Source organism: Hydra viridissima, unplaced genomic scaffold (assembly GCF_058129835.1).
Source record: "Hydra viridissima isolate aposymbiotic clone 2 unplaced genomic scaffold, HvirCarnegie_v1 scaffold_6, whole genome shotgun sequence".
In the NCBI taxonomy this organism is placed as follows: Eukaryota; Metazoa; Cnidaria; class Hydrozoa; order Anthoathecata; family Hydridae; genus Hydra; species Hydra viridissima.
The window spans coordinates 1096758-1118316 of record NW_028324305.1 but is presented as its reverse complement, the minus strand read 5'-3'; the positions used below and the strand labels follow the sequence as shown (position 1 = coordinate 1118316).

The window sequence follows — 21559 nt, the reverse complement described above, 5'->3', positions numbered from 1 at the left end:
TTGATAAAAAAAAAAACGTACAATGCTCAAGGATGGGAAAGAAATAAGGTTATTAAAAATTGTATATAAAGCAAACAAAGTAACCAAATAACGAAACTTTTCGTTTAGCTTTGGTGATAAAAGTCCTAATCATAAAGAGCAAGCAAAGCGTTCAAAAAGTGATTTAAATGCAAGAAATGCAGAAAAACATTTCATGAAGATAAGTTTGCATGTGAAAACTTTTTGTGTCCCACTGACTCTGCAAAAAAACCAAGTCTTCCAAAAATTATAATAATCAAAGTATAGAAATTAAATCTTTAAAATAAAACAGCTTGTTAAAACAACTTACCAGACAAAATAATTTTATAAAGCAAATAAATCGTTGCTGTCTACATAAAAAAAGTTTAGCAGTTGCACTACTAAAAACCCCATTAACTTAGTCATATTGGAAGAATTAATTTTTGAATTATATTTTCAGAATTTACTATATTTGCATATGTTTGCATATATTTGCATATGTTTGCATATATTTGCATATATTTGCATATATTTGCATATGTTTAGAAAAAACACATTGCGATGAAAAATGAGTATTTCACTAAAACAAACCCTTAACGTTAACTAAGTAGCTTCATTAAATCTTTCTTGGATTTCAGATATGGAAAAACATTTCTATGTTCTATTCTTGCTCTGATAAAACCATCCCGTCTCTGAAAACCATAAACAGCAGCTGTTGCTTCAGTTACTTACTTTACGAGTAACCTTATCAAGTTTTTACGGTTCTTTCACAAGTTTGGGTGGAGGGGGTGTAGAGAGAGAAGTAAGTTACTTCCATAGGAGTTTCTTTCACCTTCTCCAAATCCACTTTTATCATGTGACATGTGAAAATTGGCTCCAAGATTTGTTCAGCACTTTAGTCAATGAGTTTAAAGAGTGACATAGCATTAAAACTTAGTGTAGGTTATTCTTCACGATCTTGCACTTGCATCGCCTTACTCTGAATCTCCTCTAGCCTTACTCTGAATCTCCTCTAGCCTTCATAGTTGTGTTGACTGTAAATGTAAAAAAATATCACCTTCAAATCTAAGTAATGTTAAAATGTTATCATTTCAAAGCAAGTTCCTTTATGTAAAACTTAAGGATTGTCTGACCAGGCCACTTCCTGTGTAAAAGATTGCCACATTTTCTGTCGGTAAGCAAATGGTTTAAGGTACTTGATTCAGAGTAGGAAATAACTTCTAACTTAGTGAAGCGTTGGTTGACATAGACTTTAAAATGTAATCAGGATTTTTAATCATTGAATTAATTCGAAATATTGGTTGAAACTTTTCTTATTGTCTTATTTGATTTACTTTTGATAATAGTCTCCCAATGGGCCCTGTCAATCCATCCTTGGAGTTTCTAGGTTAATCAAGACTTGCAATCAGGTGCCTTAAAGGTAGCTCATTTGAATGAAACATCCCAATTGATCAAAACCATTTTCTTCCAAAAAGTCTTTCTAGATGAGTTGTTAATCCACTATTCTTAGCCCAGATCCAGAATCTGAGCCACAATTATTGTTTTATTAATTCCTCTAGTATCATCCAGTTATAAAACCCTATTTTATCTTCTTTTGCTGGTTTGTTTGGACTCTTTAATGGTGTTTAATGGTTCAAATAAATACTATCTGTTTCAGTAGTAATGTTTTTGTACATTTCTATCTTTGGTACTTTTTTTTTCTATCTTTTGTACTTTTCTATCTTTTGATGAAACTTTTTGTTGATTGAATCTTCAATCTGAGCAGAACGTTTTCTTCCAACTACAAATACATCAATCATAGGTACAATCAGGTAACATCAATCGTAGGTACTTAAATAATCAGTTTCTCTGATGAAACCCTACTTTTAACTTTAATCTATTATCTAGCTCTCTAAATTTTTATAAGATTTTATAACAAGTTTTTTTGGAGTCAGATGATTAAATTTGATCAAATTTTGAGAAAAGCAAAAAGAATCGCAGATGTTGTGGCAGGAAATACGTCCAATCAAAGAGAATGCAGCACTACCACTTATTGGGATCTTCATATGATTCTGTTAAATGGTATTACATGGGGAATCTTATATCATTTGAACTGCCTTCTGAGGATATTCCATTTGCATTCTCAAAATTGTCAGGTGAAGTTTTCTTAACTGTAAACTTCATCTTCAACGTTTTCTATTTGAATCTGTGCATAAATAAGTGTTATTTTTTGGTATATTTTCATTTTTATTTAATAGATGCAATATTAATTATTTTAATTTTCCTTACCTTCACCTATCTTTAAGCGTAGCTTAACCAACCCCATTTATAGCGTAGTCTAACCAACTCCATTTTAGGCGTTTCTTGTCATTTTTAACTTAATTATTTTCCCAATTCAAGTTTAATTCAGATTTTTTTATTCAAAGAAACAAGAAACACTAAAGTTGGGTTTGAGTAAATAGTAGAAACCACTCAATATATTTTGTAATTACAACTTACTTGTGTAACATACACACATTAATTTAATGGCCAACATTTTATCCAACAAAGCATTGTGGGAAACACTAGTATAAATTTTATGAATGTTGAATATTTGGAAAAAGTTTGATATGTAAAGTTCAGTGGTTAATAATTTGAGTTGTTTACAAGTGGTTTTTTCGGAAGGAAGAAGAAGCCGCAACAAGGATGTTTAATGCCAATATTTGTTTTGTAAAACAATATATTACCACCATTACCAACCTATTTACTACTTATTAAAACCAAATTTTACTAGATATTAATTTTCTAGTTAAGTTCTCATAATAAAGTTCAGCTTTCCTTTCAATTCCTTTCACAAGTTATAAAATAAACTTTTGAAACCTTAAGTGGGCGTATCGTTAATTATTGTTGTAGATTGTTAATTATTGTTGTAGATTGTCAACATATAGTAATTCATGCGTGGTGATAAACTAATTTTAACATAAATAATCTCTCATATTAAGTTAATTAATTTTGCCGCTAAGAACCGCATATATTCTGCGCTGCACTTCGTTCTGTAAAATAATAACAGTTTATTAAATCAACAAAAATAAAATCGTTAAGTTGAGATTCATCTTCCTTATTTGAAAAATTGATGCACACCCACTTTAGGTTGACCTTTTCCTATCATAAAAGGAAAAAATGCGTTTAAACAGCTGAATCGTATTTTGCTAACCGTATCTTGTAGTAAACTTACCATCAGATAAGCGAACTCGTTTCAGATGTTTTAAGCCATGAACAGATTAAACTTAAGCGAAAACTGTGAGCTCAGTTTTGATCAAAATCTTTCGATGCTAAAAGTTGAACCGAACTCAAACACTGCTGTTCAAACATCCAAACCTGAAGCGAATAATCTAAATCTATTACATCATAATCCCGAATCTTCCAAAACATTCAACGGTGATAACCAATCAGGGTCTCAACCATTCCTGAAAATTCAACAGATATGTCGCATTTGCTTAGGTGATGCAAGCGAAGAAGAACTTATAGCTCCGTGTATCTGTGCAGGAACTACAAAATACGTCCACGAGAAATGCTGGTTGCACTGGTTTGTGCAATCAAATAATCAGATTTGCGAAATATGCCTCGGGGAAGTAAAAATTAAGCAGACAGGTTACAAACCATTGCTAAAAGCAAGTAATTTTTTTTCTTAACAAAATTTTTTATTTTTAAAAATAGATAAATAAGGAATCTTTTTTCTAAAATATTTCTGAAAGTATTTCTAATTCTATGCTTTATGGTTGGTAATCTATTTTGAAAAACTCTCTTTTTATTTTCAGTGGAGGCTACCATCTAACTTAAAACTAAACTTAGTCCACTTGCTGACTCTTCTATACCTGCTGATAATGATATTTTTCACAAGCCTAGTGACATGGATTGGAATCGGACGATGCGTTTCAATCACTTGTACTTTTCTTTATGTCGTTTTTTGTCTTGGTGCAATATGTTTGATTTATCTTTGTAAAAAAGTCGAAAACCCGACGAAGTATATTAAGTCTGTTTTATCTGCAAACAGTGTGTGGAGAGTATACGGGCGCGATGAAACAGCATCAAAATACAACGATTTTCGCGTAACTGCGTGTGGGTGTGTTTAATCTACACCATCAACAACTTTGAACTCATTTTTAAATATGTCACAATATTTTTCACGATACTGCACTTTTATAGTATTTTTAAAGTATTTTTAATGTAAATAAAAATCAATGTTTAAAAGATTTTTATGTTATAACTAAAAAAATGTTTTTATTTATTCGGTCAAAACCGCGTTTGTTTAGGAAGGCTCTCGTTGTTATTTTTGTAAATTCTTTTGAACAATGACATAAGACTAGGCTAATCGTAATGTGAAAAACGACTTTTGATATTTTCTTTATTATTCGTTTGCCACAAATTAAAAAAGGACTGCTATAGTCTTAGTTATCATTCCTGCTAGCTTAATATGGGATTTAGTTGCATTCGACCATTTGGCACCGGTGTTTAGGGGCCTCTAAGCACAAGACGTTTTTCTCCATCTCTCAGCCACCTTCTAAAATAAAAAAAAAGTTTGTTTTTAAAGATCTAAAAAATCTACTTATTATTATCTTTTAATGCATTATAAATATAAATAGGTATGTGACAAATAAAGAAATAAATTACAAATTTAAGTGTTTACATTATACTTTTGATTAAAATACGTTTCACTTACATTAACAACATCAAAATCATGACTACGTTTTTTCTAATTTTGATGATGGAATATTTTATCGATTACGTCAAAAGTTTGACGTTTGGTTTTTGCAGTTGTTAATGAATAATAAAAAAATTAGAAAAACTTCATAATAGAATTTTAAAAAAAATCGAATTTCTGAAGTTAATTAAAATAAAACTCTCTTCATCCGTTTAAAACAAGATTATATTTGTGCATAAATTATATTTGTGCATAAATTATATTTGTGCATAAATTATTAATTTTCTAAATAAGTTTTGCGGATTTAATTAATCACTAATATTGCGCATTATCTAGAAGGGCTAAAAAAAAAAAAAAAAAAAAAAATAGTGGAAGGTCTGTGAGGTGTAGTAAATTTCTTTCTGGGACCTTATAACATTGTATGTCTAAATATGTTCAGTGCAGAACAATTAAACGATTGGTCGCTCACATTGCATTTTAACAAATTACACTTGGAGAAAATTATTTCAACCCATTTACTAAAATCAATTTACATTCAGGTGACTTTAAAAAGAGATATTAGATTTAATTTGATTCTGACCAATCACTAATCTTCTTTGATTTATGCGACAAAACATCAAAAAACTAAGAACTAATACAGCAAGTAACTATTTAATACAAATGCAAAAATATTCAGATGCAAAGGCGTCCATAAATTATGAAAGACCACAACCTGTAAGCTAGGTTATAAAATTCAAATAGTTCCTAGTGACGCTTTGAGGGTGTTGCTGATCCAAACCATCCCACGTTCAGTGGCATTTCTACGGATTAGTGGGATTTCAAATTATTTTTAATCTTATGCCTAGAGGCTAAGCTATCGCCGAATTGTTGTTTCGTAGAAGTTAATCTTGCAGTTTCGTTCTAAATGTAACCTAACCCTTATCCAATTAACCCTCATCCATATAACCCTTACCCCAACGAAATAAATTCTAAAGCAATCATCTTTTTTTAGGAATTTATGCGATGAAGGCCGCTTATTTTGCTGATATGTCATACGGCTCTGGTTGCGTTTGTTCCTTCCAAATTCTTCTCAAAAATGTTATGAATTAGTAACAGTCCTAAAGAAAAATTAATCTAAAAAATTTACCTGTACGTATGAAAGTTTCCCTCAGTAAATCATTTCCTTAAAAAACATCTGGTTGTTGATTTTCTAATCTGATTTTTCAACCCCGGATACTCACCTCTTTACTAAGTAGCGCATACTGTAACACAAAAAGCGTTTTATTATTTACCATTACACGCAATAACAGAACCATTCAATATTGAAGATATTAGAACGACATTTAAACGAAATTCATTGATTATTTAGTGATACGTTTAACATGAATTAGATTTCTATGTTTAACAAGCATTAAAAAATATATATGAACTTGTAAATAACTTTAATAAAGTTGCATCTATCCTAAGCCTTTCCATGAATTACTTTGCGGTATCCAATAAACTTCCATGAATACAACTGAACATGTTGAACAGGATCGGGAAGTCATCAAAAGATCAAATGGTTGTCTCAACTTTAACGGTAAGTTTTGTACATGTTTTTTTGTATTTTCGAGATTATCAGTTGAACAAATTTTATTGGAGAATATATCATTTAAGAGATCTGTTTTACCTTAAACGACAATTCATAAGTATACAGATACAGATGCAAATCTAATAGCTATAAACTAGGTCAAATTTGATAAGAAATCTGATGGCGGTGAAGAATTATACATTCAGGCATTCAGTGACTTCTAAAATCTTGTTATTCTGATTACTCATTAGTATGGATAAGTAGTGAATTTTAACATTTTAAATCATTACAAATTTTTTGAAGATATATTTACTTACATGACTTGTATGTATGTATGTATGTATGTATGTATGTATGTATGTATGTATGTATGTATGTATGTATGTATGTATGTATGTATGTATGTATGTATGTATGTATGTATGTATGTATGTATGTATGTATGTATGTATGTATGTATATATGTATGTATTTATGTATCTATGTATTTATGTATCTATGTATGTATCTATGTATGTATCTATGTATGTATGTATATATGTATGTATCTATGTGTATTTGTATATGTATGTATATATGTATAAACACACACACACACACACACACACACACACACACACACACATACACACACACACACACACACACATGGTTATTCATAAAAATTATCCCTACATAAGTTAAGTATGAAATAATGTGATCAGTTTAAAGCCTGAAACATAAACATTTTTTCAAATATAGCAAAAATGGCTCCATGAAAAGAAACTATTCTGAAAACTATAAAGCTACTGGAAATATATTAATATTTGTTTATTTAATTTAATAGTAAATCATTTGCATAAATCAATTGTTGTTTTCTTTGTTTATCAAAATTATGCAGGCAATGTGATAAGGATCTCATATGGAAATCCTATTTTAATTGAATATTTTTTAATTTTGTTGTTATATTTGCTTTGTTATAGAAAAGATATACAACATAACTACATATGCACAGAGCGCATTAATTATTTCTGTCTACTTTTTAATATATGTAATTTTTGTTAGAGTGGTATATATTTTTTTTATAGAGGTGTGTGTTTATATACATACATGCACACATACATACATACATACATACATACATACATACATACATACATACATACATACATACATACATACATACATACATACATACATACATACATACATACATACATACATACATATATACATACATACATACATACATACATACATACATACATACATACATACATACATACATACATACATACATACATACATACATACATACATACATACATACATACATACATACATACATACATACATACATAAATGCATGCATGCATGCATGCATACATGCATACATGCATACATGCATACATACATACATACATACATACATACATACATACATACATACATACATACATACATACATACATACATACATACATACATACATACATACATACATACATACATACATACATACAGCTTTTTTGGGGTGTTTCAATCTAAAATCTGATGAATGTATATATAATATATAAATAGGTGGTAAAGTTTTATTAAAATGCAATATCATTTCAAATTTTAGTGCCACTTGAAAACTATTACAGCAATTTGCATTGTCAACCCTGCACCACACACTTGTTCAGAAATTGTTCATAGATCATTAAAAAGACAAAGCAAGAGAAAAAAGAAACACATCTTGAATTTACAGGAAACATTTGATGATGCTTTGAGAGTTATAAACACAAGAACAAGATTAAGAAATAATATATTTATATCGACATTTTCAAAATGGAGTAAATTTTTCAGTCGCAATAAAAGACATGAAAGCTCTTCACAAAATGACACACTAGTTAAGGAAGTTAAGGAAGAATACCCCAAACCAAAAGTTGAACCAAGTCTGTCAAGTGTAGATTATTCATATTCAAGTGTAGAAAGCAGCTATGAAAGCAGCAGCTCAGAGCAATCTGATAATGATAGTCAAACAGATGATGGGGTTACTTTTGCTTTGACGCAAAAGTTTATTGGTTGGAGAGTATAGTTTTTTTCAAAAATTTTTTTTATTTGTAAGTATTTTGTGTAATGCGAGCAGCATGTAAATAAATTGGTTAAGGAATAAAATATATGGTGTACATATGTAGATAAATTATGCAACAGGCAAATGTTAATGTATGTTAATGTATGCAAATGTAAATGTTATAGTTAATTTTCCTTAAAAATTCTCTCTTCTTTTTTTTCTCCTCTAATTTTATTGTTTAGTAATTAAAATAATTATATTTTATTTTATAGTTTTATATTTGAATTTGTAAGAAGTTATTTTAACACTGCTTTATTTATATAATAATGATATTTATAACTTTTCAGTGCTTCGGTTTCTTTTCTGCAGAATATATCTGTTTTAAATGTTTGCCTCATCCTTAATGCATATTAATCTTTATAACTTTATATTTGAGTGGACAGCAACACCAACGTTAAACATGTTAGTGTTATTATCTCTGCCATTGATTTTTTTAATCTATTCCTAATCTTTTAATTTGAAGTAACTGAAGTGATCATTATAATGAAAATAATCCTTATCATGAAAATGATCCTTATCATCATGAATATGATCCTTACCATGAGGCTATAAAACCCCATAAAATCACGCTGTTGACAAAATAATTTGCAGAATTGACAAATTAACCAATCAAACATTGAAGTTCATAACTTTTTATGTTCTTGAAACATAACTTTGTTAAAGTTTATGCCGAGGTTACACTTGGTAAGAAAGAACGAACGGGTACAACAATTAAAAGTAGAGCTGATATGTGGCTTGACCCAAAACTCATAGCTGAGATTTAAACTTCTGTTCACAACGATGAATATCGTGACGACAAAAGTGACTGTCTACTCTATAAACTAATTTAACTAACTGAGCTTAGATAAATATGCAAAATAGCACTGACATTCAACAAAGTTATTCAGCAATTAAGACATTGAAAACCAAATTATCATTTTATTGTTCTTTTGGTAAAATTAACAAAAGAACAGTGTCCCTTATATTTAATAAAAAGTACATAGGGAACCCAGTGTCAAATAAAGGTACTTAAAAAAAGAGCCTAATTAGAAGTGAATAGAGTTGACAACACCAGGACTAAAACTATTACTAGAGGAACTCTATTTGAGAACAAAGTTAGTTATAAAAGTTAAGAATATCTTTTGGCAAAATAAACTCAAGTCATAAAAAGGAGCTATTTCAAATGCGGCTAATACAAGATAGGCGTGCAGAACTGTTATTTAGCAATGTGATCACTAGTAAAACATCATAAAAGTTTCTTAATAACATATGCAAATATATACGAACATGTATAAATAAACTTTTTTAAACATTAAAAAGGTACTTTTCAGGTGTCAAAGTTTTGAAATGCTTTAGAATCTCTTTTTATTCGGAAGTTTCAATAAAGCTTACAATTTATATCCACAACCATCCCTTAATTTACATTAGGATATCACTTTTCATTCACCACTTTCACCATTGCAATTTTGGCCATAGCATTTTTATTTTGATAATACCATCGTTTTAACCTCCGCAAAAATTAGGCTTAATTTTTTTGCTCAAAACCTTTGCTCTTTTTTGATGGCGGGTGGAACGCATGGATTGAAACAAATTTCAAAGTCATTTTATTTTAGAACGATCAAAAGCTCTTTGTTTGAAATTTTAGATTTATTTGCTACTTATTAACTGTTATTTGCTACTTATTAACTGTTATTTAATTTTCAATGTTTTTTATTTGGCTTGCACACCGTTAGCAGTAAATTTGCGCAATTTTCCCCATCATCCCTTTCGTAATGCCTTTTAAAAAAGTTTTATCTATTTCTTTTACCTAAGCTTTAGTAACATCAACTGACTTTTGAGCCAAACATCCTCGAAAGCGTTCAATCAGTCTTGCTTTAGGAAGATTTGTTGGATTTATATCAAGGGGATAAATAATTGACATTATCTAAGCAGCGTAAAACCTTCGTAGCATAATATGCACTTGCCAAATTTAGCCAAAATAAATATTTTCCAAGGCTTTATTATACTTAAAAATAACTATACTTAAAAATAAAAGGCTTAAGTCTTTTTATCAAACAGTCTTCAAGATATATGTCCTAATTTATCGCTGGAGCATTGGCTGATCGCACAAATACCTCAGAATACCCCCTTTCAGATATCACTATCCATACAAGCATGTGCTTCGGATATTTTTCTCTACCTTTGTATCTTACTTCACTTGGACACGTATCTATATTACTTGTGTAAAATCCATCATTACCGGGTATTCTATCACAACAGAATGTGAAATACTTTTCATCATTCATAACAATCATATTATCTGACCCACATAGTTTTTTGACTTTTAAACTAATTTTTCATTGTATTTTTCATTGTATTGAGGTTTCTTTCCAAGTGTTTTATATTGAACATCTGCTAAAACCTTTTGACGATGTATGGTTGTGTGGCTTGATGAAAATTTTCGGGCTAGTTTACGCAGACTTACGTCAACCTTACTTTTCGCAGTTTTTTTCAAAGTACCCCGATTTTTATTGCTCCACACTTTCTATTGTATACCTTTATGTCGTTGTTTAGTATCTTTACCTTCCCCTGCATCTCTTGATATTATTGAAAACAGTAGCTCTTCCGTAAGCTTCTTGTTTGAAATGATTTACTGCAATAACATCTGTAGCATGAAGATTTTTTACAAGGAATGTTTATGTTTTTTCTTAAAATCTCTCTTTCTTAAAAATTTTAATTTTTTATATAATGTTCCTAAGTCATTGATGCATGACTTAAATAACTACATATAGATCCAAGTGATTTTAAGGCATGGTGAAAAAAAAAGTTATCTTTTGTCTCAATCGACCAATGATATTTATTAACTAGATATCTAACTCGTGTTTCCGCAGTGAAACAAATTTTTTGCCAGCCCAAGTTTGTTTTGCCAGCCTCAAAAGACACAATGATTAATCAAAGCAAAGCAAAAATGAATTATTGTCAGTTTAAATAAAATTGCTACCGGCATTAAAAACTTTTAAAAACTTGTTTCACTTTTTCTTACGGAATTTTTTTGAAGTTAGACATTTAGTTGATAAGTTAAACATTTCATTAGTTCCACCCACTGATCTCTATAATAACTGGATAGCGCAACTCCGAGCAAAACTTCTAAATTTTTGACTCCAAAATCGCCATATTGGAAAGCCCCAAAAATTTAAATCCCGTAAGCTTAAAGTTCTGTTTTTCGGCTTTTCGCTTTAAATTCACATATCAGATTTCAGCGTTCTGGGGCTTTCCAATATGGCGATTTTGGCGTCAATTTTGATATTAGAGATGAGCTATCCAGTTATTATAGAGATCAGTGGTTCCACCCGTAACTCAAGAAAACTTACATGTAAAGAAGACACTCAAGCTGGCTAATCTTTCGTTTTTTACATGGTTTCCTATGCGGTTTTACTAAGAAGAGATAAGAAACTTTTATTAGTTATGGGATTTTAAAATTTTATTTTGTCTTTTATTTTTCTCACCTTTTTTCTATACTATCACTATTTCTATGCTATCACATATCACTTATTTCTATGCTATCATATATCACTTATTTATAGAAATTGAAACTCGCTTTCACTTTCTTCTACTGCATTCCTAATTGATTAAGTATTCGTAGTCATTCGTGATTTAACTAATGTCTTGTCAAACTGCCTTAATAATTTTTTAATACTTCTTTTTTTAGCTTTTTCTAATTTTTCAATTAATTTTTGAAGGGAGCTCAAGAAACTCCCAAAACCCGGTTATTCTGTGTAATAACCGGGTATTCTGCGTAATAACCGGGTATTGTACTGAGCTTTATTTTGCGCAATGAGAGGGTTTTGTACGAAGCTTCACTATACGTAATTGTCTGTCGTTTTTCAGGTGGCGAAAGCTGAAATTTCTTACAAATGGATTTATTTAAAAATAAAATAAAAATTTGAATTCCTTTGTAATTATAAAAATTTTAAAACATTGTTGGAACATTAATATTCAATTTTTTGTGTTTAACCAAGTAGTGAAATTTTTTTCATTAAAGTTTATTTAATGCTATAAATATTTACAAATGATTTTTAATTTTCCCAGATTTAAAAATCACTAAAACTCTTTACATTTACTATTTTGATGCTTAAGAACAAGTGAATGCCCCTGTATTATTTAACGATTTAGAACTGTCTTTTAAGACGTCTTTACGTCTTAAAAAAGTACAGGTGTAGTCAAAAGAACGTATTTAAGTCAGCGCTTAAGTCGATGCCCCATTTAATGAACTTCAGTGTTTTGGAGAAAGTTATTTTTTCAGATTTCATTATAAACACTTAACCGGTGTCCTAATTGGATTGATTGGAATTTTGCGAAACTTACCTCTGTTGATGGGAATCGATGCTTTTTTAGCGCGTAAAAAATTTTTCACAAAATATGTTTTTCTATTAATTATGCACACAGTTCGGACGTGATTCAAATCAACAATAATTTTAAAGGATGATTTCGGAAATCGATAAAAGTTCGCTATAGTTCGGGGACATTATCGTGATGTATATTTTGTGATACAAAAACTAACATCTGCATTTACATGATATTATATGGCTATATTAGGTGTACTGAAACCATAAAAAGAGAAAAACATTAAAAAAATATGTCAAAAAGAGGGGGAGTTTACTTTAGAAGAAGATCGACCATTGCTCTGTAAAGTTCAACATTTTTTAACAACTAAAAATAAAATAAAAACTCTTTAAAAAGATAATTTGAGTGACATACTGGTATTTGTTGTTTAAGTAAAAATAAGCCAAGTATAGTATAGTTCAACTAGAACATTACTATTATTATTGTAAAGTTATTTTTGAGTTATACTATTTGATTAGTTTGTTAAACCATTACAGTACATCTGCTTCAACATAGTACAAGTTGTGAAAAAAGGTAGCTTAACAAATCAATTTTTCATGCTATATTATTTATATAATATGTATTATTATTCAAAATATAAGATTTTATATGTAACTATACTACATGTAAAAACAGGTTAAGAAAACCAGTACTAAAAACTTTACATGTAGTAATGAACCCTCCAAGTTTATTCAACTCAAATTTCTTTATGTCTTGAACTATGTTCAATAAATTGGGAAAAGTAAAGAATCTCTTTTGGTTTAAAGTCTACCTAAATTGGTTAAAAAATTTTTTTTATAATAAAGTTTAATAAATCTTTGGAAAACTAAAATTTTATGCCCTATTCCATATCAATGGTATAATATATTTTCTAGAGGGAACATTAGCAACATCACATGGAAAATAAATATTTTTTCTAACTGGCAATGAGTTTTTTTTGCGCATAGGGCTAAGTATAACGAAATATATTGACTTTGTTCTAATTTTTAAAATAACATTATTTTACAAAACAACACCAGTAGTTTAGTGAAAATAAAAAGTTTAGAGTAGTTTCAACCATTATGATTTTGGTACACCAACCTTGACATAATTTCAGCAGTGATATTTAAAAAATTATTTTTTAGAAAAAAAAATCATAAATTATATTGTTAAAAAAACCAATTTTACGATAATCTATAAAATAATTACTAGGTTTTCTAAATAATATTTAACAGTTTCATTCCGTAAAATAAAATTTTAAAAGATTTAACTTTAGTTCTCAATATTATAGATGTAAATGTTCTGCATAGTCTGTATATTGTATATAAAGCTAGGTCTATTTTGCTGTCAATGATAAGCAGTAATATGTGCAATTTTTTTTTTTTTTTTTTTTTTTGTATAAGTAGATTTTACTTTTGAATATTCCACATTTCTTTTGATCATACTTAGATTAAATCAATATATAAGTATAATGAAAGAAGATAATGTTTCAATATCTCCGTTAAGCTATGATCATCACTCTTTGCTATCAGCTAATCTTTTAAAATTTCGACAATGTGGAGTTCTTTGTGATGTTACTTTAGTATGTGAAGATGCATTTTTTCAAGTTCACAAAGTTGTTCTTGCTGCTTCCAGTGCATATTTTCAGGCAATGTTTACTGTAGGAATGTGTGAAGAAAAAAAAAGACAGGTTGGCAGATTGTGTTTTTATAATTTAGGGTATATTATTTTTTCAGAATAATATCATCACTGTTTTTTTTTTATCACATTCTTCAAAACCTTAGTAGGAGCATTAGGGTAATTCCAAAAGACAAAAGATTTAGAAAAAAAGATTTCCAACTTACTTTTAGGTGCTTTAGGCAGAGAAAAATGTTAAAAACAACTTCTACAAAATATTTTTAGAACTTGCACTAATGCAGTAATTGTTTTCATAAATAGTTTTTTTAATTTTTAGCATTTGTTTGGTGTTTATTTTACCTCTAAAAGTTTAAAAGACTATTAATAGATTAATTGCTTTGATAAATGATGAGAATTCATTTAATTCCACAGCTCCATCCCTTGTATTTTATAAAAATGTATTGTATAAAATTATTGATCTAAACATAAGGAATTACTTTTTATTTGAAAATATAACAACTCTAACAACTCCTTTTAAATAAATTCACAGGCTAGAGTAGATGTTGCTTACCATATCTTTTTTAAACAAATTATGCTCATAAAAGTTGTGTTTATTATACCTCTAAAAATTTAAAAGACGTTATTAATAGATTAAACGTTTTAACAAAGTAAAATCATTCAGCATAATGGGTATTAAAAGTGTATTTCACACGGAAGAGTCTTTTGCTCTAAAGTTAACTGTTAACTCAATAGTTAATGTTTTAATAGTTAGTCAATAGTTAAGGTGTCAATAGTTAGTTTTAGAGACAAACCAATAATCATCTCAAGATTGGAACTTTTTTATCTTGTGCAGCAAATTTAATTATGATGATCTTTGATTAGAGCAATTACAGCTATTATACTGTTATCTTCAATGACTAAGTATAGTATATTTTATCCACTCTATGCAGAAAATTTTTAAGATGCTGAAATTTTTTGTTTGGATACTTTTAGAATTCAAGGAAATTAAAAATTGTTAATATAGATGTTAACATCTGTCGGATGAGGCTAAATTTAGCAGTATGCTCCTTTTGCTCTGCCATTTTATTTGTAGTGAAAAGTTTTTTTAACTTTTTCAATCTTCACTTTTCTCCAAAACATTTTTAATGTACTCTACAATATGTGTTGTAAGACTAATGTTGGAGCTGAACATTGTTTATGCTCCATCTGAGGATTCTTATATTCTTCCTGTTAGCCAATTTTGCTTCCAGGAGGAATGTAAGAATCTTCCCTTTGTTATTTTTTTTCTGTAAACTTCTAAATTGTTTAGGATGCATCCTAAACAATTTAGAAGTTTACAGAAAAAATTAATCCTAAACTTTTTCAACATTTTTTCATATTCTTTTTTGTGCTCTGTCCTAACAAAGAATTGAACTTCAGATCACATTAGAAAGCTTTAAAAGTAGGAAAATATAGTTTTAAAAAGTTTAAAAGGAAGTTCAAGAAGTATAATATCTTTTTCATTTCTTTTTCATATAATAAAAAAAACGGCATATTTTGTTTTGCACAACTGTTAATCACTAATGAGTTTTCATTTAATGGTGTATTTTTGAATTTCCCTTACTTTTAGATTTCTTTGAAAGATGTGGACAAAAAAGCACTTTCTGTTTTAGTTGATTACGCTTACACTGGCATGTTTCCTATTGATGACAGAAACGCCCAAATCCTTCTCAAAACTGCTGATCTTTTACAATTTCTGACGGCTAAAGCTCTATGCTCTAAATTTATAATTGATCACATGAACACTGACAATTGTCTTGATATATTGAATTTTGCTGATATTTATCACTGCAATGATATATTAGCTCAATCACAGTCAATGTTTAATAAAAATTGGGAGAAAATAATTAGATCAGAGAGCTTTGTACTTCTTAAATTTGAAATGTTTGTTAAACTATTATCATCAGATGCTCTTCATGTAACTAAAGAGGCAGATATATTTTATATAATAGTGCGATGGGTAGAAGGTGAAGTGGAAACCAGAAAAAAATTACTCTTTGCATTATTAGAGCATGTTAGATGGGCGTTTATATCACCAAATGATCTCAATAAAATAAGACAACATCCTTTAATGTTGTTTGATGAAGAATCCTTAAGGAAGATTGACAATTATTTAATGCTTAATACATTTCAAATTGAAAATTTCCATATGAGAGATTCATATATTGGGTGGATGTATATTCTAGGGGGTGAGCAGTCATTTCTAATGGAAATGAAGACTTGTGAGTATTATAATAATCAGTTAGGAGAGTGGAACTATGGTTTTTCTCTAAATGGACCAAGAACCTCTTTTGCTGCCATAACAGTCAGAAATCGTCTGTAAGTTAAATTCTTTTTTTGTATACCTTGCTTCATTTTATATTCATATAATTGAATAGATAATTGTTAGGCCACATATACTTAATACATACTAATACAAGCTCAAACCATTTAACAATAAATATTTTGAAATTGTGTTAGAATTGATGAAATATAATTCTGATTATTGACTTTTTACAAATTTTTTGTACAATATTGATCACGTTTTTTTGAACTAGAAAATGTCATTAAAAGCATTTTACTAAAATCACCATTAAAAATATCTTTATAATATCTATATGAATCTAGGTACGTTCTTGGTGGGATGAGATTTGGGGAAAAACTAAAACTAGTTGAGTGTTATGATCAGTATCTTAACAAATGGAAAAGGCTAGCCTCCATGAAAAAGTGCCAAGGAGATGTTGAGGCAGCTGTTATTGATGATGTTATATATGTAGCTGGTGGTTCTAGTGGAGGAAAGCCAGCATGTAGGTAGGTACATGGTTTATTTCAAACTTTTTCTTTTCAGTGTAAAGTTTCTAATTCACCCTTATTAAGTCAAATTATTAAACTATTTGATTGGATGCAATTCATAAACACATTTTCTTCATTTGGCAAACCCCTTTGAAAATATAAGAAAAAATGTGTGCTTTGGGTTTATTTTTAGCCATTCAAGTACCTGCACTCACCAAATATTTCTTGTTTAATATGAGTATTACCTTTTTTGTTAAAGTTTACAATATACAGTAGAGTGCAAAAGTTTAGAAACACTAAATTTCTGTCAGTTTTAACTAAAGCATAACTTTTCACAAACTTTCTCAAATCAGCTGAAGTTCTTACAAAATGTTCTTTGTATTTATTCAATTCATAATACAAACCATAAAAATTATAATTTATAATGGTTAATTAAAATTTAATTTTTTTTTTGAAGAGGCTTTTATGCAAAAGTTTAGAAACAACTGAATTTTGATAAAAGTTTATTTCAAAAATCATTAAAATGTCAGTTTTAATTAGACAATTAGTATTTGGTGGCATATCCATTTGCACTCAAAGCAGCATCACAGCAACAAGGCATCTAATAGTTGATTAGTTAAGGAAAACATCCTAAGGAATATAATACTGAAATTCTTTAATCAAAACAAATGAAAAGTCTTTGTTGGTTGGCTTTCTACCAACTAATTGGCAGTCAATTTACTCCCAAAGATGCTCAGTAGGATTGAGTTCTAGGCTTTGTGAGGGCCACTCAAGAACTTTAATAATTTGTGATTTAAGATAGTTCTTAAAAGATTTAGATCATTATCTTGTTGTAAGATTCATTTGTGAGTCATTTTATTCTTTGCATGTGGTAGCATAACACTCTTCATGATGTCTGAATAAACTCTCTGGTCCATAATACCTTCTATGCAATTAACAGATTGCACATTGTCATGACTAAAACATCCCTAAACCATAAGTTTCCTCCACCATGTTTAACAGTAGATAACTGATATTTTGGACTTAGTCTGTCTCCTACTGGGCGTCTGACATACCTAATTCTATCACAACTAAAAGAATAAACTTTGGTTCGTCAAAGAAAAGTACTTTTGACCAGTCATTAAGTTCAACAGTCTTTCATGGAATGCCTTACCAATAATCTATCGGTCTTTTCAGTTGTAACTTTAGATCTTCCAGTGCAAGGCTTGATTTCAATAGTTTTGCTTTGACGAAATTTCTTGATATTGTGAATTATTCCTGGTTTTGAAAAATCATAAAGCTCAGAAATCTTTCTGTAAGTCATTTTTTCTACAGCGTTTATAGTTAATTTCTTTATTTCATTTGAAACTTCCTTAGCCTCTCCCATGCTTTTGAAATATCACAAAGTAGTTAAATTATAAAACTTCATAATTATTTTGACAATTACTCTTAAACTTCACTGCTTTTAAAATATCTCAAAGTAATTGAGTTATTTAATTTCACAAATAATTTAGCCTTTAACTATGTTTTTGTTTACAAAAACTTGATTTAATTGAAGTGTATGATACCAGATATGATGCAGGGTATAATATTGTTTCTAAACTTTTGCACAGAAACCTTTTTAAAAAAAAATTTAAAATTTATTATTATAATTTATAATTTTTGTGGCTTGTATTATGAATTGAATTAACAAGAACCACATTTGGTAAAAATTTTATCTGATTTGAGAAAGTTTGTGAAAAGTTCTGCTTTAAATAATGAAAAAACTGTGTTTCTAAACTTTTGCACTCTACTGTAGAAACCACATTTTAAAAATAAAATAGAAAAAGTAGCTGTTTTTCTGATGTTAACAGATTTTAAAAATTGAGCACTTACAGAAAATGCATTCCAAACCTGATGAACTTCTTTTACTTAAATTTGGGTATAGGCCCATCAAATACCCAGTAGCCCGAGCACCCAAAACAATGGCTGAATGAGTTAACAGGCAAAGGCAGTTAAGGAACCAAAAGCGATAAATTATTGGGCACCTGTTCAAGTGCTGAATTTTTTTAATACCTGGAAACCCGCACACATTTGATTTCTGGTTTCATCACTGTTCGGACCAAACATAAAATAGACATTCAAATACTATCTGAAGATAGTGTTTGAATGTCTATTTCATGTTCACTTTCTTCTTAGTTTTCAGTATCAACTGATCAGTATTGCCTGAACTTCGTGATAACTAAGCACTTGTTTGGCTAGCAAACATTTTCAAGATGTTTTGCTATTTTATGCTTGTCTGATTTTAATTTCAAAATTTTAAAATTAGGAAAACAATTCTGAAAGCAAAAAGGAAACAATTCTGAAAGCTCACATGATGCTTCACGATTGCTTTTGCTGGTTTTGGCTTACCTTGGATTTTTTTGTAAAAACCAATCAAAGTCAACTATTTCAAATAAAGGGCAAGATACAGTATTTTTGGCAATCAAAATACATTAAATTTTGTTTATCTACCGAAATGCAAAGTGATGATATTTTGTTTAACTACCGAAATGCAAATTAATGCGGTTATACTCCTCTCTTGGTAGTTTTTTTAGAAATATCAATTATCTTTGAACAAAATGGGCTTTTTTCACAGAATACCCGACAACAGAACTGTTCGAGTATTATTTTATTAACGGGTAATCAGGTTTGGGTACCAATAGGCTCTATATCTTTTGGATAACCGATAGTTAAAATTACTCAAAAGATCGAGTCAGGTCGAGTATGAAAAATGTTGACTACCCAATCTATAGGCGTTATCGGGTAATACCCATTAGGGTAATCAGGGTCTGATAAAAAATTTTTTGCTTTAATTGGTATCCAATAACCTTTCAGGTTGGGTCTCGTTTGGTTCCTTTGTGACCCAAACAATCCCAATTGTTAGAGGCATATGTTTGGAGTATATTTCTAGTGTTGGCAAATGTCAAATATTCAGAATGTGGAAAAATTGTTAAAAATATTATTTTAAAAGGCTTTTTTTATTCATTCTTAAAATTTTCACTTAAAGGTATGTCGAAAGATATGATATGTGCAATAACCAGTGGAATGCAGTGGCATCTATGAAATCTAGGCGACGTCGTTTTGGACTTTGTGAGTACAATTCTCGACTGTATGCATTTGGTGGTTTTCAAGATAGTTTGGGTGAGTTAAGCGTGTGTGAATCTTTCTGCCCCCATAGCAACTTATGGGAATCAATTGCTCCCATGAAAACAAACAGATGTGATCTTGGAGTTACAGTTTTATCAGGTGAGATTTGCAAAGTAACTGCTCAAAATTTTGTTACTTTAAAAGTTGTTGAAATTTTGTTATACTTTTTGATTTATGTAAATATTTTTTTATCAGTTTAAAAAAAGATTGATAAAAGTTGATATAAGTTTGAGCAGTTTTATTTTAACATGGAGCAAAATGAAAAAAATGATTTTATTCACCAAAATTTTACATGTTTGCATAAAATCATTAATTACTTTTATCAAAAGTTGTAGGAAATATACTTCTGCTATATTAATATTGTTCCTACACATATTTTTAATGTTTTTCTTTTTCATAAAAAAAATGAGGCAAGCATGTTAAGATATTTACTTTCAACATTGTTGAAAAAATTAAAACATTTAATCATAAAACCAATGCATTTTATATCATTATAAGAAAATTTATTATTTATTTACTTGTATTATTTTAGGATATATTTATGTAACTGGAGGAGTGAACTCATATGCTGGCTCCATCTCAACTGTTGAGAAGTATGACCCTGCTTTAAATACATGGAGTATGTGTGAACCTTTAGTCCACGCTCGCGGGGGTCATACAATGGTTACATACTTTGGAAGAGCAGTTGCTATTGGTGGAATGAACAGTTATATGCAGACTTGCAATGATGCTGAGTGGTACAACGAGGTAAACTGCCTTCTTTTTACAATAACTCATAATCACACAATATTTTGAGGGTTACCATAGTTACATTTGTTTTTTGAATTTTTTTCAGGTAACCGATCAATGGTCAGCACTACCACTGATAAATATGCCTCGATTTGGTGGAGTTGGTATCGTCCTGCCCTTTTGCAAACATCTAATGGGTTATAAAGAAAGTCATGTTGAAGAAAAGGGTTAAGAAAAGAAATGTACTTTTTATACGTTAAAATATACAATGTATAGGTTATTTATAAGTATTTATTACTATAATTTTTATTATTATTTAAATTGTTATTTGTATTATTAATATTATTATTTTTAATAAATATATATATATATATATATATATGTATATAAAGACATACATACACGCACGCACACACACGCACACATATACAGTGGTTTCAAAGAGGCATGAATTCCATATTTCTACAGCTGTATTAGTAATATTTATAAAATTTAGACGTCATCTCCGCATTATACCTTCGTTCATGTACGCTTATGTATATTTGTAGATATAGTTGTATAAAAGAAAAATTACATATTTTAAAAAATCTCAATGCATAACTAATGTTGTTATTATTGTAAAAATTAAAGTCTG

The 21559-nt window shown here is 29.2% G+C and overlaps 2 protein-coding genes and 1 long non-coding RNA gene across 3 annotated transcripts; 2 read left to right on the top strand and 1 right to left on the bottom strand.

Annotated features, from left to right (window-relative positions):
* Positions 1 to 2235: 2235 nt before the first annotated feature.
* LOC149886534 (uncharacterized) lies at positions 2236 to 5907 on the bottom strand. Its single transcript, XR_016453727.1, has 2 exons — positions 5784 to 5907; positions 2236 to 4516 (listed from the first exon to the last, which is right to left on the bottom strand). It is a non-coding gene; the product is annotated as an uncharacterized LOC149886534 (long non-coding RNA).
* Positions 5908 to 5977: 70 nt separating this feature from the next.
* On the top strand, positions 5978 to 8606 carry LOC149886533 (uncharacterized). The gene is made up of 2 exons (XM_090091682.1): positions 5978 to 6215; positions 7810 to 8606. The coding sequence occupies exons 1-2, from the start codon at positions 6159 to 6161 to the stop codon at positions 8263 to 8265; spliced, it is 513 nt and encodes a 170-aa protein (XP_089947808.1). The 5' UTR covers positions 5978 to 6158; the 3' UTR covers positions 8266 to 8606.
* A 5429-nt stretch (positions 8607 to 14035) lies between these two features.
* Positions 14036 to 21341, top strand: LOC145190387 (kelch-like protein 23). The gene is made up of 6 exons (XM_080067231.2): positions 14036 to 14311; positions 15848 to 16596; positions 16885 to 17067; positions 20057 to 20295; positions 20729 to 20943; positions 21032 to 21341. Exons 1-6 carry the CDS (start codon positions 14093 to 14095, stop codon positions 21155 to 21157), a joined length of 1731 nt encoding a protein of 576 aa, XP_079923357.2. The 5' UTR covers positions 14036 to 14092; the 3' UTR covers positions 21158 to 21341.
* The last annotated feature ends 218 nt before the right edge of the window (positions 21342 to 21559 follow it).

Excerpts from the sequence above, each read along its gene's own strand:
- LOC149886533 (XM_090091682.1), top strand. The coding sequence starts at position 6,159 with ATGTTGAACAGGATCGGGAAGTCATCAAAAGATCAAATGGTTGTCTCA. Across the intron at positions 6,216-7,809 it reads TGGTTGTCTCAACTTTAACG|TGCCACTTGAAAACTATTAC; the intron begins GTAAGTTTTGTA and ends TTCAAATTTTAG.
- LOC145190387 (XM_080067231.2), top strand. The coding sequence starts at position 14,093 with ATGAAAGAAGATAATGTTTCAATATCTCCGTTAAGCTATGATCATCAC. Across the intron at positions 14,312-15,847 it reads GTGAAGAAAAAAAAAGACAG|ATTTCTTTGAAAGATGTGGA; the intron begins GTTGGCAGATTG and ends CCTTACTTTTAG. Across the intron at positions 16,597-16,884 it reads ATAACAGTCAGAAATCGTCT|GTACGTTCTTGGTGGGATGA; the intron begins GTAAGTTAAATT and ends ATATGAATCTAG.